This window comes from Labrus bergylta, chromosome 4 (genome assembly GCF_963930695.1).
Source record: "Labrus bergylta chromosome 4, fLabBer1.1, whole genome shotgun sequence".
Lineage (NCBI taxonomy): Eukaryota > Metazoa > Chordata > Actinopteri > Labriformes > Labridae > Labrus > Labrus bergylta.
The window spans coordinates 17,062,797-17,078,124 of NC_089198.1; the positions used below are offsets into that span (position 1 = coordinate 17,062,797).

A 15,328-nucleotide genomic window follows, 5' to 3' on the forward strand; every position below is an offset into this window, starting at 1 on the left:
TCTTTTTCTTTGTTTTGTCAAATGGTTTGTACCAAGTCCAAACAGCACGTTTTTTTTTTTTTTTAATCTAATATACCTGACTGATTGAAAAATACCAGAAATTTGGTTTCAATCTTAAAAAAGGAGTTGGTATTGGGTCCTGAGGCTTGAACAGTTGGGAACCACTGGTCTAAATAACCTACATCATAATACCTCTTTGTTTTTTGCCTTTGCTACCTTTCATTAACCTTCAAGTACCTACAATTTTAACGTTACCTCAACCATGAGAGGGAATCACCTGGGGGGTTAGGCTTTTGTAGGCCAGCAACAGTGAGTATTGAAGGGAACCAGTGAGCCATACTACACCTACAGTTTTCAATGAGCTTTTTGACCAAGACCTCAAACCTCTGTTACTTCTGTTCATTACAGACCAGGCTGACCCTGTTAGTGTGCAAATGTTATCGCAAAGAGGAGCTAAAAGAGTCTGCAGCAGAATAAATACAGACAGTTGTGAATACCCACAGCTCTCTCTAATGTCAGTCTGAAATTTGTAGAAAACAGCAGGAATTTCTTCTTTTTTTTGGAATAAGAAAAACCAGATCTTAAGTTTTTGCAGCTATGGCCAGATTCCACACAGACTGCATTGAGAGACCTCTACGCATCTGTTTCAAGCTGCTGGGTCATTTTATTGGATCCCATCCTTGGTGGTTCTTGATCGTCCCTCTTATTCTCTCAACATGTCTGGGGAGCGGATTTTATTTCCTCAAGGACAGAATGTCAAACAACATAGAAGAGCAGTTCACGCCTGTCTATGGACCTGCCAAGACGGAGAGAAGATACATCCAAGAAACCTTTCCTGGAAATGATTCCATGTTTTCACGTCTAAGACTAAGTACAGATGGGAATTATGCAACGTTCATAGCTACAAGTGACAGAAATATTCTGACTGTGGAGTTCCTTCAGCACATCTTAGAATTGGACTTTAAAGTTAGGAGTATGGTGGTGCAGTTTGATAACAAGTCATTTGAATATGTAGATGTTTGTGCTCAGGTGATGGGATCCTGCTCCTCAAATGATATTTTAGATGTTATTGCATACAACGCAAACAATATAGAAGAAGTAAATTTGACATTCCCATGGTATTACTCTAGTTTTAAGAGTTTTCCTTTATATTTAGGTCTAGGGAGTGTAACACTGGACAAGGGAAACTCAGTTGTTAAAAGTGCTAAAGCCATACAGCTCCATTACTATTTACGTGAAGACAAGAAAACAAAAACTGACATTTGGTTGGAAAGCTTTGTCAATTTGGTCTCAAACTGTTCATCAACTTCCATTCAGGTAAGCACAACTTTAACACATGCAAGTGTTCAATTTTGTCTTTGTAAAATTATCCATTTCTGATTTATTAATTATTTTTTCTAGGTGTCATACTCCACCTCAATGTCAATGCAGTGGGAATTTCAAAAAACTCCAGCTTCTGTCATCTTTTTATTCTCAAACACTTACGCCATTGCCATCACATTTTCAATCCTATCATGTTGGAGGTCAGTCAAACTTTTGCTGGACATGTATTTGATGTGCTATCTGATTTACTTTAATGTTTCCTTTTTAAGCTCTGATTTCCTTTTTTTTTTTTTTAGGTTGGATACTGTAAGGACTAAGGTGTGGGTGGCCTCCTGTGGGGTCTTCTCAACAGGTCTAGCAGTCCTGAGTAGTTTTGGGTTGCTTTTGTTGCTGAATCAACCTTTTGTTATGACAGTTGCCTCCTGTCCTTTCATGATTTTAGGTAGGTTCAACATCCAGGTCAATAAGTTCTTACTGGATCTAATTTAGAGAGTATACTCAAAGCAACATGACTTTCTGTTGACATAAAAAGTTAACATGCATGGACATTAAATAACTTTTTACTATGCAATGTCATATAGAAATGGTTAGTCCAAACATGTTTCTAACCAGGTGTAATTGTCACAAGATATGTCCCTGTTTCAAAATGATGATTATGTCTGTGAATGTATACTTCTCTTTTAGTGTGACATACCATTTAAAATATTCACAATGAGGGTTTCCAAGTTCAAAAGTGTACTTATTTTCATCATCTGAAGTTAATAAATACCAATGGATTTTAGGAGCAAAATTAAAAACACACAACTCAGTCTGCATTTTCAAGAAGTCTATAAGATCTTCAAAAGTAAACAAGACAATCAGCAAGAAGATTGACATTCATGACAGGATCAACAATGGTATCAGACAAACTGCTTTGTCCAAATCGGCCACCAAAAATAAAGTTCTTCATTGGTTCTTTAAGGAGCTTAAACTCATCTAACATAGAGCTACAGTGTCCTTTAAAAAGATTCTAAAACAGGCACAGCCATAAGATAAGGACCAGTTCTAACTGATGTTGTACTTAAGCAGTGCAACTTCACTTGGTTTTTCACAGCACAACATCTGTAATGTCTGGGTCACATTCACTGTGTAATTCCCTGTCTCCCCTTTCATGTACCCATAGGTATTGGCCTGGATGATCTGTTCATCATGATATCTTGCTGGCAGAGGACCCGTGTTCTGGACAGTGTCCCTGACCGGCTAGCTGAAACCTACAAGGAAGCAGCTGTCTCCATCTCAATCACCACCATGACTGATGCTCTGGCTCTCTTTCTGGGCTGCAGCTCGCCCTTTGGTTCTGTCAGATCCTTCTGCCTATATGCCGGGATTTCTATCTGCTTCTGCTATTTGTACACTATTACTTTCTTGGGGGCATGCATGGCTTTGAACGGACAGAGGGAAGCAGGGAACAAGCACTGGTTCACCTGTGCCAAAGTCCCAGAAGACTTACCATCGGAGAACTCCAAAGTCTTCAGTATCTGCTGTGTTGGGGGTAGCTACAATCGAATCTCAGAAAAGGAAGAACCTGAGTCCATGAGCCATTTTTTTGAGCGGTTCTATGGCCCAATTCTGACCCACAAATCTATGAAGGTGTTCGTATTTGGAGTTTACGCAGTCTATCTGGCTGTAAGTATCTATGGCTGCTTTATGTTAGAGCAGGGACTCGATGTCCGGAATCTTGCTTTGGACAATTCATATGTGATTGATTTCTACAACAATCAGAGGCAACACTTCTCTGAATATAGCTGTAATGTGATGGTAGCAGTAAAGCAGCCCTTCAATTTCTGTGATGAGGACCAACTGAAGCATCTGTGTCTTTGCATTTCAAAATTTGAAAGTTTAGACTTTGTCAACAATACTTTGGCTTGGTTTCTTTCCTTTCAACAGTATGCAATTGCGACCAATGTCAATATAAGTTCTAAAGATGCCTTCCAAATGCATTTGCACAATTTTTTAGAACTCAACTTCATGTTCACACAAGACCTCAACTTAACAGTAGACAATGACATTCAAGCCTCTCGTTTTTTCATCCAGACATTAAACAAAACACCAATGCAAGACTTGATGACTGTACTCAGGAAAACAGCAGAGAAATGTTCAGTCAATCTCTTGGTGTACCATCCTGCGTTCATCTACTATGACCAGTACACTATCATCAGGGACAACACCATTCAAACCATCCTGGTGGCTGTGATCGTGATGCTTGTCGTCTCTCTCATCCTGACACCTAACCCTCTTTGTTCGGCATGGGTTGCTTTTGCAATTTGTTCCGTCATTGTTGGTGTGATGGGGTTCATGGCACTGTGGGGCATAAGCCTGGACTCCATTTCCATGATAAACCTGGTCATGTGCATTGGATTTTCTGTAGATTTCTCGGCACACATTTCTTACACTTTCAGCTCCAGTCCAAAGAGTGATGTCAATGAGAAAGCAAAGGATGCCTTGGCACGTTTAGGTTATCCCATACTGCAAGGAGCTCTTTCCACAATCTTAGGAGTGGTTGTGCTCTCCATGTCTGGGAGTTACATATTTAGGACCTTCTTTAAGATTGTGTTTCTTGTTATTATGTTTGGACTGCTTCATGGCTTAGTGTTTATTCCGGTGTTTCTGACATTGAGTGGGGCCTGTTGGTAGTGGATTTAGAGTGGATTTGGAAGTCAAACTTGCCAATGAATTGTTCCCTCATTTTCTTTAAAAAGTGAAAAACCTCAAATGATTGGCTATTATGACTATTAACTTTATTTTTTTTGTGTACATGTTTTACATATTTGTGGAAGACGTGAATAAGCTTCAAACCTCTGTTAGGGTGTCGGTCAAAGCCTGTTTACTCGTCAATATTTGTTTCCTTTTAGCTTAGCCTGAGCAAAACCTTATAACATTGCTAACTAAGATTCCACATAATCATAGAGCAAAAAGTTTGCTGCCCTTGTGGCTATTAGGACAGATGTATAGTGTGCACACAGGCCTTGAGCCACTTTGTTATGATTTCCAGTTATAAAGTGCTTCTCTGTTGCAATTGTTAGTTTGTGTGTCTATTTGATGGTTTAGTTGCAGTATACTCCTGTCATTGCATTTGTTGAGTGCTTTGTTGTGCTTTGAATTTGCATCATTTGTGAATTTCTATTGTGTATCCCTGAAAGGAAAATCTTTCATCATCATCCTTGACCTTGTTAGCATACTCATTGTTTAAGAACCACTTTTAGTGCCCAGTTGTACAGCTGCAGGACCAATTACATTAAAGTGTTTCCATCAGTATCACACTCACATTTCACATGCTGTTTGTGGAAAAATACTTTAGATTTTAACTTCTTTTTTGTGTATGTCAGCGTCACACTAATGAATTTGGAGAAGAGTCTGATTCTATTTTATTTTGTTTTTCCAATAGTCTAAATGATGTGCATTTTGGATAACTGCAACAAAGTACTTTGCATGTTAAAGACTCATAGGAACAAATATGATCAACTTTACAGAACCTCCAAACAAATCCAACATATTTTTTTCCTTCTTTTGGATACTTATTTATTTCAGCTGCACAAACATTCATTTACCACTGCCATCTTTCAATCACCGGCAGACAGCTATTGGATGTGTTCTTAGCATAAAAGCATTTACTATACATCTATATACAATAATCCCACTACATCCCAATCATATGTACAGTCTAACATGGGTAAAGGGCCAATAAACAAAAGTTATGGTGTCTCATATTGAAGCAAATATCGGAAAAAAAGTTAAAGCTATGAAGTTAAACATATGCTGGTGGTCATCTCAACAGGAGCTATACAGTAGTTCAAAAATAATTTTATTTGAATAATTAGAATATGAATTTGTATATAGAGAAATAACTACCACAATAAGTCACAATAAGACTCCTGGATATCACTTTCCAATTTAGACTTGTTACAGTTTGAATTCCTTCTTTCAATAACAGTGCTGGCACATCCTAACCTTTCTTTAAAATGTGTTCAAACCAAAAAGTATAGACTCATAGATGAGAGAAAACTTAGTTTAAAGTGATGACAAAAGAATAGTGTCAGAACTGGCCTTTAAAAAAAAATAATTTTGGGATTAACAGTATTTAATTCACACATTTGCATAAAAAAAATCTAAACTGTATTCAGATTTTTTTTAATTGGGCTAACATTAGAACTTTAAAAATCTAACCCCAGTGTGTGAATGTGGCATGCTTTCTGAAGCTAAGCATCAGGTTTCAAACCATCTGTACATATAGATTAAATGAAATAAATTACAAGAAGTTTACAAGTGCATTTTCAGTTTGTACACTTATCTAAAGTGCAGAGACATTATGTTTTTACTTCTACTTCAAAAGGGATATTACACTAACAGTACATTCCCCAAAAGGCCACCTTTAAAATGTGCAACCGTGACGTAGGCAGAAGGTTCAGCAATAGGGGAGTGTGTATGTGCATGACTTTCAAATCATTCTAAATATAAAATAATCTGAGTCCAAACACAACGCCTAATAATGAAAGCTTGATGAAGAAAAACACAAGCAAATAAAAAATGAAATGAATACCACCACTAGAGGACAACTGAGGAGTTGAAGTTCTAGGTGCATTCATAGCATGGAAACATTGTGGCCTTAAATAAGCATTACATTCAGGTTTACCTTTACCATAATAACAATCTAAGGCCGTGGGGGGGGGGGAATCTGTGCAACTATGCACAGATCCCCCCCCCCAACATCTCAACATAGAAAAGCGTTTTGTCTTTGGAAATATTGATGGGTTGACATGAAGGTGACAGCATGAAGGTATACCAAATATCCCTTATAATTTGCTGCTAATGACCTGAGTCCATTCCTCCTTCCTTGATTGCTGAGCTCTCAAAACCTAACACCGCTCTCCTTTTTTTTTTCTGCCCCCCCTGATTGATGGTGTCCTTGCTAGTTTCAACTGGTATTAAGGGTCTTTCCTTCCAGGACCAGCTGGATCTCTTTGGCGTCCAAAGTCTCGTACATGAGCAGAGCATCTGCCAGGTTCTTGTGCTCTTTGGCATGAGACTTCAGCAGGGCTTTGGCGCGATCATAGGACTCCTGGAGAAAGCGAAAAAAGTGAAGGCCAGAAAAAGTTTAGATTTTTCTTAATGTTCTAGATCTGAATTTTTTCCATGCGGCCTAAATGGCAGCCCCTGGTGGATAGACTTGTAACTGCAACTATCAGACAGATGTGTCAGCAGTCACAGGTATGCCTGCAGCCACTAGAAAAGACCCGAAATCATACCTGTAGAGCCTGAGAATAAATGTTGGTCTCTTGGACTATGACTATGTTGGACTAGTCAGATCATTCTTAAAAACCTGAGCAGTTTTAATATGTTTTCTTTGTCATTGTGCAAAACAAAGAAACTGCGAAGAGTCTCCCTGAGCAGTATAGTGAAAGTAGAAAAGATCAATTTATCAATGGATGAAAATAAACAATACTTTTATTTTATTTAGGAATCAGTCTTGTAGTCATGTATGATCTTGCTCTTCCTGTTTTACTTTGTTTTATTGTATGATTCTTTGTACCCTGTATCGTTCTGTCTGTTTATTGTTGTGCTTGTTTGGTACTGTTTTATGTGCATCTGTTGTTGAGTTTTATGTTTTTTAAAGGCCCATCTAGGGACAGGCATTCCTCAGGCTATAAATGCTGTAGCGTGTGCAACAGTTTACTTGCTCCCTACTTGTCCCTATATAAATAAACATTAAATAAATACCACATAAAATAGTATTTATAGATGAAAACAGTATTCACAGCGTATATTATGGTGTTTTCACTCAAGCACAAAACTCCTGAAATCTTCCTGGTTAACTGCATGTGGGTACAAAATAGGCATAATTTTTCATCCCCAACTTTTCCCTACCAGCCCCCAGGTAAAATGTTGTGTGAAGGCAGCAGGAAGTATTCAGTATAATTCACCACAAGCAAGGCCACAGGACCAGTGGGCAAGTGGCGTGATCATCATGCATGTAAGCTGCTTCATACTCTTTTCTGCACACCAGTATGTTCTTATCCAGACATTTAATTATTTTGATAGCGACCATGTACAGCCGCTAAGCTGTACCAGCGTTAGCTATGAGCTAATTTACATATGTCCTCCCTGGACAGGAGACTGAGACAAAATATACACTAGCGGACCAAATATGGAAGTTGGTCTGGTAGCTGGAGAGATGCCAGATCACTTCCTGAGCACTGCTCTGCCCTTGAGCAATGCACCAAACCCTCTCAGCAGCGCCTGCTGTGGGCAGCTCTGTCACTCTGACATCTCTCCATTAGTGCATGTCCATATGATCCTGTTTGAGCATGTTGCATGACTTACAGAGTGTAAAAACTGAAATTTCACCTTGCGGGATCAATAAAAGTAAATCTTAAATCTTAAAAAATATACGTTAAATGTTTTTTTCTAAGGCTGAATTGCACTGGATGAAGGGAGGTTTTTTCCTGAGTTTAAAAAGTCAGGAGTTAGTTGTTCAGTAACTACTTTTACAGGGATTTCGGATATATGTGTTTACACTGTGTGAAAGTCTATTGACTAGTGAAAGGCTCCCACTGTGAAGTGCATGTGTGAACAAGCATTTTAGATGCAGCCTGTCCTGAAATATTCCAAATATTTTTTAGAGTGCATGTGTGAAAAAGGCTTCAGACAAAGACAAATGTTCCACTGAAATTGAATAAACAAAATGAACGGATATAAAATTGTTCAGATGTCATTAGAAAGGGCGGCTGAGGCTCAGTTGGTAGAGTCATCACCTCTCAACCGGAAGGTCGAGGGTTCAATCCCCAGCTGAGCAACATGTCCGATGTGTCCTTGGGCAAGACACTTAACCCCGCATTGCTCCCCCTGCTTCGGTGGTGGTGTATGAATGGATTAGTGTTGTACTCACTCTCTGATGTACGTCACTTTGGATAAAAGCGTCTGCTAGGTGAATTATAACATTGTAACATTGTAAATGATCCTACAAACCTTTAATAAGACCCTGACTTCGTTCTCCACAGCCGCTTGTGTCTCTGGGCTTTGTGCTGTCATGTCAGTATAGGTCATCACTCCTAACTGCAAGACAGAAAGGAAAATAAAAATATAAATGTCCATAAAATATAGCAAAATACAACTAACAGCCTTCTCTCTTAAACAAGTTTACCTTTTCACTCATTCCACATCTGGTCACCATCATCTTGGCAATCTTTGTAGCACTGTCAAAGTCACTTGATGCACCTGGAGAGGAGAAAACGACATGTTGCCCTTTTACATTCAGGCCTCTTCCAATAAGATATTATCCAGACTTTTTTACAATCTGCTTCTTGTTTCAAAAAATGTTTAGATATTCATCTGACCAGTAGTGATGTACTCATGGCCGAAGATAATCTCCTCTGCTACACGACCGCCCATGCTGACATCCATCTGGGCCAGAAGCTGAGAACGAGTCTCACTCCAGACATCATTCTCTGGGAGCATTGACACCTGGAAAAAAAAAACATTGAAGAGTATTGAGAATTAAAGGGGTAGAGAGGATTTCCATTAAATTAATGACAGTTTGTTCCAGACCTGGTTTTATAGCTTAATGTGCAGAGACTAATCCTTTAGGTATTTCTTACATGTCCCAGGCTGGGGCCTCTGGGCATGATGGTGGCCTTATTGATGGGCATGGCGTCTTTCGTGTAGTAAGCTACGATTGCATGGCCTGATTCATGGTATGCTGTGATTTGCTTGTTCTTTTTGTCTATTACTGCACTCCTTCTCTCAGGCCCTACAAGAGAAGAGAAAATGAAGTAAACAAAACGTTAACATTAGGTGAGAGTATGATTTTAAAACATGCAACAAAAATAATGAAAACAGACTATTTCAATATTCTTTTTTTTGTGCCTTTAATGGAGAGATACGAGAGTGAATAGAGTCGGAATCAGGGAGAGAGAGAGAGTGGGGAACGACATGCGGGAAAGGAGCCATAGGCTGGATTCAAACCCGGGCCACCCGCTTGGAGGACTACAGCCTCCATACATGGGGCGCGCACACTAACCACTGCGCCACCAGCGCCCCTATTTCAATATTCTGAAAATGACTTTTGACAGTGATCCTAGCCATGTCAGCTGTTGCCATACAAAATGAAAAGATCCATTAATGCTTTTCATTGCAAGTTCAATTTGTAGAATTTGCTATAACATTTTGATGATGTTAATCTTCACCATACTTCTTTTTAGCTAATGCATTGTAATAACATTTATGGTCTTTGAATTTTGTTTTGCCTTCATTGGTTAAGACATCTGTAGAGAAACAGGAAATGTTGGGAGGAGAGTGGGGGATGGCATGCAGCAAATGGACGAGGTCGGATTCGAACCCACAGCCGCTGCGATGAGGACTGTAGCCTCTGTACATGGGACGCAGGACATAACTGCAAGGCTACCCGGTGCCCCCGTTTTAGACATTTTTTCACATCATTTACTTTTATTATCTTTGATAATCAGACAAAAACCAACTGTGATAAGAGGAAGTGATTATAATAACTGCAGGATGAGATTTCTCTTTAACAACTACCAACTCTTCTTCGTTACTCACCCATGAGGATTTTGTCTTGAGCAAACTCCAGCTCCTTCAAAGTGACCATGTCTTTGCCATCGACTGCTGCCTTCAAGGCGGCCTGATTAACCAGATTTTCCAGGTCAGCGCCTGAGAAGCCCACTGTGCCCCGGGCAATAATGCTTGCCTCAACAGCTGCAGACATGACACACAACATTAACAAAGATCTCAAATTCATCAAAAACAGGCACTTAGGCTTTAGACTAGGTTACACCTAAAATACAGTAAAGACTCCCCTATGATGTACAACTCTGTGCTGTATCAATGTTTCAGGACCATCAAACAGGTGTGGGTTTAACATATATTACACAATAACAAAACATACAAGGATCAACTTTGATCTTCTTCAGATACCAGTTGAGGATCTCTGTGCGTCCCTTCACGTCTGGTTTGGGGACAGTCACCTGCATGTCGAAGCGTCCCGGGCGGATAAGGGCACTGCAGGAGAGGAACAGTGCGTTAATAAAATACTAATGCTGTGTCTGCATATCACGCTGTCAGTGCAGCAAAACAGCTGTGACTGTATATATAAATGATCAGTTCTGACATTTGAACAGGCTTTAACAGACTGAAAAAGATGTGCAGGCAAACCTACTTATCCAAAGCCTCTGGGAAGTTTGTGGCTCCAATGACGATCACGCCTTCGTTTGTTTTAAACCTAGAAAGAAAAGAAAATACAATCACACGATACATGTTAATCAGAGTTTAACCTTCAGTTAGTCATGTTTGTCTTGTAGCAATCTTTGGCGCTACTATACATGATAGTAGCCACCATTCAGTACATCATTCATAATATATATCTGTGTTGATAAACACTGTTCTACACTGTATTGTGAATAAGATGTGCTCTCTATTATCTATAGTCCTATTAATCAAAACAGAAGACTAACTGCAAGTTAGTAAGAAGGACAAACGGATCCTAACTATGGTAATTTGAGCCATACGTTATTTACTGTCAGAATATTTATTTCCATAACGTTTTTAAATAGAGATTTGTGTCTATACAGCTGTCCTTTTCTGCACACGAACAAAGTTGTAAGTCAAACTTAAGACAGTTGCATTATCTTGTTGTTCTTACGTATTGACATACAACAGCTAAATGTATAGATTACCCGTCCATCTCAGCAAGAAGTTGATTGATAGTCTGTCTGGAGTAAGGGTGCATGGGAGACTCGATCCTTTTCCCACCCACACTGTCCAGCTCATCAATGAAGATCACACAGGGAGCATTACCTTTAGCCTCCCCTGGAAAAAAGTAAAGACAACAAATAAGAAATGTAACACAATAGGAAGCACAAGCATAATCTGTTTGTTTTCCACAAGCATGGGGCCTTCTTTTTAGGAAAAGAACACAAGTGGCTTTTAGAAAAAAAAGTGAGAGAAAATGTCAAATTTTTAGGATGGAAAAAATATATTCAATCAATTTTTATTTGTATAGCGTCAACTTATAACAAGTGTTGAGACACTTGACAAAAAGCAGGTAAAAGACCTTACTCTTTGTCTTTTAACATGACAAAAGAGCACGTAAAAAGACCATACTAATTTTTATGTTACAAAAAGCAAAAGACCTTACTTAATGCTATATTACATATAAGACCCGGCTTAATCCATCATGAGCACTTTAGCAAACCAGCAAAAGTTACTTTGGTAAGAAAAAACTGCCTTATTAAAAGGCAGAAATATTCAGGCTAGATTCCAGGCTCATGCCTTCACAGGCCTAGACTGCGCCGGCTATTAAAATATTAAAAATAATAGTCGTACTAAAAAGGTTCCTGATGCGGCTGGCTCCCACTCCAACAAACATCTCATCAAACTCAGACCCAGAGGCATAATAGAAAGGTACGTCTGCCTCTCCTGCCACCGCTCTGGCCAGTAGAGTTTTTCCAGTCCCAGGAGGACCAACCAATAGAACACCTGAAAAGAAAGGCAACGCAGTCATCTTTATAGTTATCATACTTTGACAAAAAGACCCAGCCTAAAACACAGTGCAAGAGAACTCTACCTTTTGGCAGTTTTCCTCCCAATGCGGTGAACTTCTGTGGGTTTTTAAGGAACTCCACCACGTCTTGCAGCTCATTCTTAGCCTCTTCTACCCCTTTGACGTGTTCAAATGTCACATTTTTCATCTGGACTGGGTCCACCGCCGAGTCCAGGCCTGTTGTGGTTCGGAACCGCACTGCCCAAAATGGTTAGATTAAAGTTCGAAATCACACTGCATGGCAAAGTTAATGAACTCACACAAACATGCTGCCTGTTACTAAGAGTTATGTAAGAACCACATCAGATTACATGTGTTAATGCGTCAATACGGCAGGTTAGAATAAGCTGTTGTTGTCTGCAGAAAACAGTTGTTACACGAGACCTAGTTCTTCTTCATTATGAGTTATTGAATGTTTAATATGCATGCATTGGCTCTGTTGGCAAATGTTAGTTTTATTATAAAAATATATTAATATATCAACATGTTAAAATATTAGATATAATTTCATGTAGGATATGAAATAACAACACTCATTACAAGGAGAAAAGGAGCCTTTACCCGATATAAAGGGGGTCTTAGAAATCCCATAGAGCCCCACAAGAAGCAGGATCAACAGGATGAGACGAGTCCTCCTGAGAGAGTCTGAATATTTGGAGCAGGAAAACTGAAACTTAGCACTGCTTTATGCTTAATAATGTTTCTAGTTCATTTAGAGAGTGTTTGTATTAAAGCATGCCTTGTGTGCGTTGTGTCAGGGCTTGGGCCTTCAGGAAGCCTTCAGCGAACCCCCGTTTGAAAGCATCTTGCTGTCCATCAGGTATGTTCTTGTTCTTCAAAATGCTGTCCAGACTTTCAACTTCCAAGCCCTTATCACGTGACAGAAAACCCTGCAGCATAATGTCAGATTTGTCAACAAAATTCACACAGTCAGAGCACTGCTTCAATTGTATCACCCTTGACAAACTGTGTATGTTTAGTCTTACTGCTTAGACATCTAGCTGGAGGAGTAAGTATTTGGGTTGCCAACAAACCACAAAGGCAGTTGCATTCCTGATAACATTAGCTAATAAAATAAGAAAGAACATTTATTTCGGGGATATTTTATGCTTTTCTCAGAGAGACAGGACAGTGGATATTATTGTAAATCAGAGAGAGAGAGAGAGAGAGAGAGAGAGAGAGTGAGTGGGGAATGACATGCTGGAAAGGAGCCACAGGTTAGATCTGAACCTGGGTCCCCCAGCCCAAGGACCACAGCCTCCGAACACTGGGTTCAAACTAACCACCAGGCTGCAAGCATCCTATTACTCAATTGTGTTTTGGTTTATGATTAAATCACAAGACTTATTGAAAAATGTGCCTTATTAGGATATATATAAATCATGATATCATATTAAAGCTCCTGTGAGGAACTTGGAAACGGGGTGCTTTTTAAACACTAGAGGACCTAGAGGCAGTGGTTTCAGGCTTAAAAAAAACTTCAAAGATTCAATCTAATAAACTGCACATATCCAAAACATGCTCGGTTTTGCTTAAGCATGTGAACTTACCTTCATAAAAGATGGTGTGAACCCTTCAGACTCCAGAGGGCGCTCAAGGCCTGACTGCAGTCGTCTGGTTTTGGTCCTCAATGTTTTAAAACCTCTGCTCTGGACCCATACTTACAAACACAGTGGGGGTATCATTATTATTAATCTATTTACTATATATAATCTGAAAAAATGCTTCTGATCTAGAGTTACCTGGCCCGTATTGTAGCTCGGTGACAACACAGTTGAGAGGTGAGGAGTGCTGCCTAGAAAACACTTGGGCCGACACAGGCCTCCCAGCGTATGAGAAACCTTTCGAACAAAGGAAAGATTATTAGTATTAGCGTTATCTTTCGGAAACCTGTAGGAAAAGATTCAGTAAAGGTCCTTGTTGCTTATCAACAAGTAGTTTATAGTACAGCATTAACAAATAAAAAAAAATGTAAAAGCTGCACAATCTCACCATGTTTATTGTAGAAAAATGAGTGTGTGGATAGATGGGAGGTCCTCCAGGAAGTCTGTGAAAGAGACGCCTCCTGTGGACTCGGGAACACGCTGTTCACCAGCTCCTTCAGCTGCTGTGATCCCAGGTCTGATAAGCCAAGTTCACGCATGTTCCACAAGGGCTGAGCACACACACACACACACACACACACACATTATACCATCAAGTGCATGATTTCACAGGAAAGGGTCATTGTTAAAAAAAAAAGTGTAGCTGAGAATAGGTTCATGAAACACAATGAAGTGTCTCATACTTGATACAGAACTGTGTCCCACTGACGCTTACCTCTGTGCAGTGTAGTTCTGGGATTGACACGTGCTCCTTGTGTTTTCTTGATTTGTAGGTGACACTGCTGCTGCTTCCCACTGAGCTCTTCATTGAGTTGAGGACATTTATAAGATGACTAAGTGGTACAGTCACCTGTGATCACATGCAATTAAACAGCAAGTGAGTAACATTCAAATGAAGCTTACAAATATAGATAGTAATAAATATAATAATATAATATAATAGAGACTGTTAATCTCAGGAAGTAGAATAGTTCAGCAAGGTATTGTCACAAAGTCAACATTATATTACTCACAGTCATAATGTAGGTAGCACTAACTAACACAGTTGTATAAAGATTAAATGTCATTGGTCATTAGATCGAGATGTAAAGTAAATCATCAGCAGTCACAGTTCAGTAATTTATCTGACAGGTCCGACACGCAGTCTTTAATTCACTAAGATTACGGCTAAATAAAAAGATAATAATAACAATAAATTGTCCACTGTACGTGAATTTTCAATAATCATAAGGTAATAATAAGTCGAGAAGGTTAACTTAGCTAGCTAGCAGGATCATATGAAGGGGATAACAAAAACAACAACAATGCTAATGTTAGCTCGGCCCGACGTTTCTTCTTACCTGTGGTTGGACCGTGAAAGAAAACATTTTTAGATTCTTCGTGGTACCAAACGTCCGTGAAGTTACTAAGTTAAACCACCGTCACTATTAGTTAAAGGTTAATATTTCCTTCACTTTGACTTTCGGTAGCAGTCATAGCAAGTCAAACTGTGTACTTCAGCGGTAGTCTGTCTGACAGCTGACACACCGGATATGACGTCTTTCTCGTCATATCCTATGACGTCTAAAGCCCCAACTAGGATGCATTAACACTAGGAAAGAAAAATAACAAAACAAGGAATAAACCAACTAAACAAGAGTAAATCATGACACATACTGTAGATGGTTCTATTTTAACGCAACATTTTTTTAATTTTTTTTTACTATTTTTTTATTTGTCTGTATTTGTGTCTCTGTCTATAACTGTGTTTTTGCTGCTGCCTTTCTTGGCCAGCTCTCCCTTGAAAAAGAGGTTCTTAATCTCAATGGTACCC

At 39.2% G+C, this 15,328-nt stretch overlaps 2 protein-coding genes across 3 annotated transcripts; one reads left to right on the plus strand and one right to left on the minus strand.

The window, feature by feature from the left end:
* The first annotated feature begins 62 nt into the window (after positions 1–62).
* Positions 63–4,609, plus strand: LOC109997790 (patched domain-containing protein 3). Its single transcript, XM_065953405.1, has 4 exons — positions 63–1,317; positions 1,402–1,523; positions 1,620–1,765; positions 2,486–4,609. The coding sequence occupies exons 1-4, from the start codon at positions 598–600 to the stop codon at positions 3,994–3,996; spliced, it is 2,499 nt and encodes an 832-aa protein (XP_065809477.1). The 5' UTR covers positions 63–597; the 3' UTR covers positions 3,997–4,609.
* A 244-nt stretch (positions 4,610–4,853) lies between these two features.
* On the minus strand, positions 4,854–15,039 carry yme1l1b (YME1-like 1b). 2 transcript variants are annotated; one of them, XM_020652397.3, is made up of 18 exons: positions 14,856–15,039; positions 14,231–14,365; positions 13,904–14,066; positions 13,654–13,752; positions 13,462–13,571; positions 12,651–12,801; positions 12,473–12,556; positions 11,936–12,088; positions 11,695–11,847; positions 11,046–11,178; positions 10,529–10,591; positions 10,259–10,371; positions 9,913–10,068; positions 8,955–9,106; positions 8,694–8,820; positions 8,501–8,574; positions 8,326–8,412; positions 4,854–6,418 (listed from the first exon to the last, which is right to left on the minus strand). In XM_020652397.3, exons 1-18 carry the CDS (start codon positions 14,880–14,882, stop codon positions 6,275–6,277), a joined length of 2,124 nt encoding a protein of 707 aa, XP_020508053.1. In that variant the 5' UTR covers positions 14,883–15,039; the 3' UTR covers positions 4,854–6,274. The 2 variants fall into 2 exon arrangements, with proteins under 2 accessions (XP_020508053.1, XP_020508052.1); XM_020652396.3 differs by having other exon boundaries at positions 11,936–12,109.
* Positions 15,040–15,328: the final 289 nt, after the last annotated feature.

What these genes read in the sequence shown, in the direction of transcription:
- LOC109997790 (XM_065953405.1), top strand. Translation starts at nt 598, where the DNA reads ATGGCCAGATTCCACACAGACTGCATTGAGAGACCTCTACGCATCTGT. An exon ending in TCAATCCTATCATGTTGGAG is followed by an intron (nt 1,524 to 1,619) that starts GTCAGTCAAACT and finishes TTTTTTTTTTAG; the next exon opens with GTTGGATACTGTAAGGACTA. An exon ending in CTGTCCTTTCATGATTTTAG is followed by an intron (nt 1,766 to 2,485) that starts GTAGGTTCAACA and finishes ATGTACCCATAG; the next exon opens with GTATTGGCCTGGATGATCTG.
- yme1l1b (XM_020652396.3), bottom strand. Translation starts at nt 14,882, where the DNA reads ATGTTTTCTTTCACGGTCCAACCACAG. An exon ending in TTCCCAGAGGCTTTGGATAA is followed by an intron (nt 10,372 to 10,528) that starts GTAGGTTTGCCT and finishes CCTCTCCTGCAG; the next exon opens with TGCCCTTATCCGCCCGGGAC. An exon ending in CCATGAGTACATCACTACTG is followed by an intron (nt 8,575 to 8,693) that starts GTCAGATGAATA and finishes TCTCCTCTCCAG; the next exon opens with GTGCATCAAGTGACTTTGAC.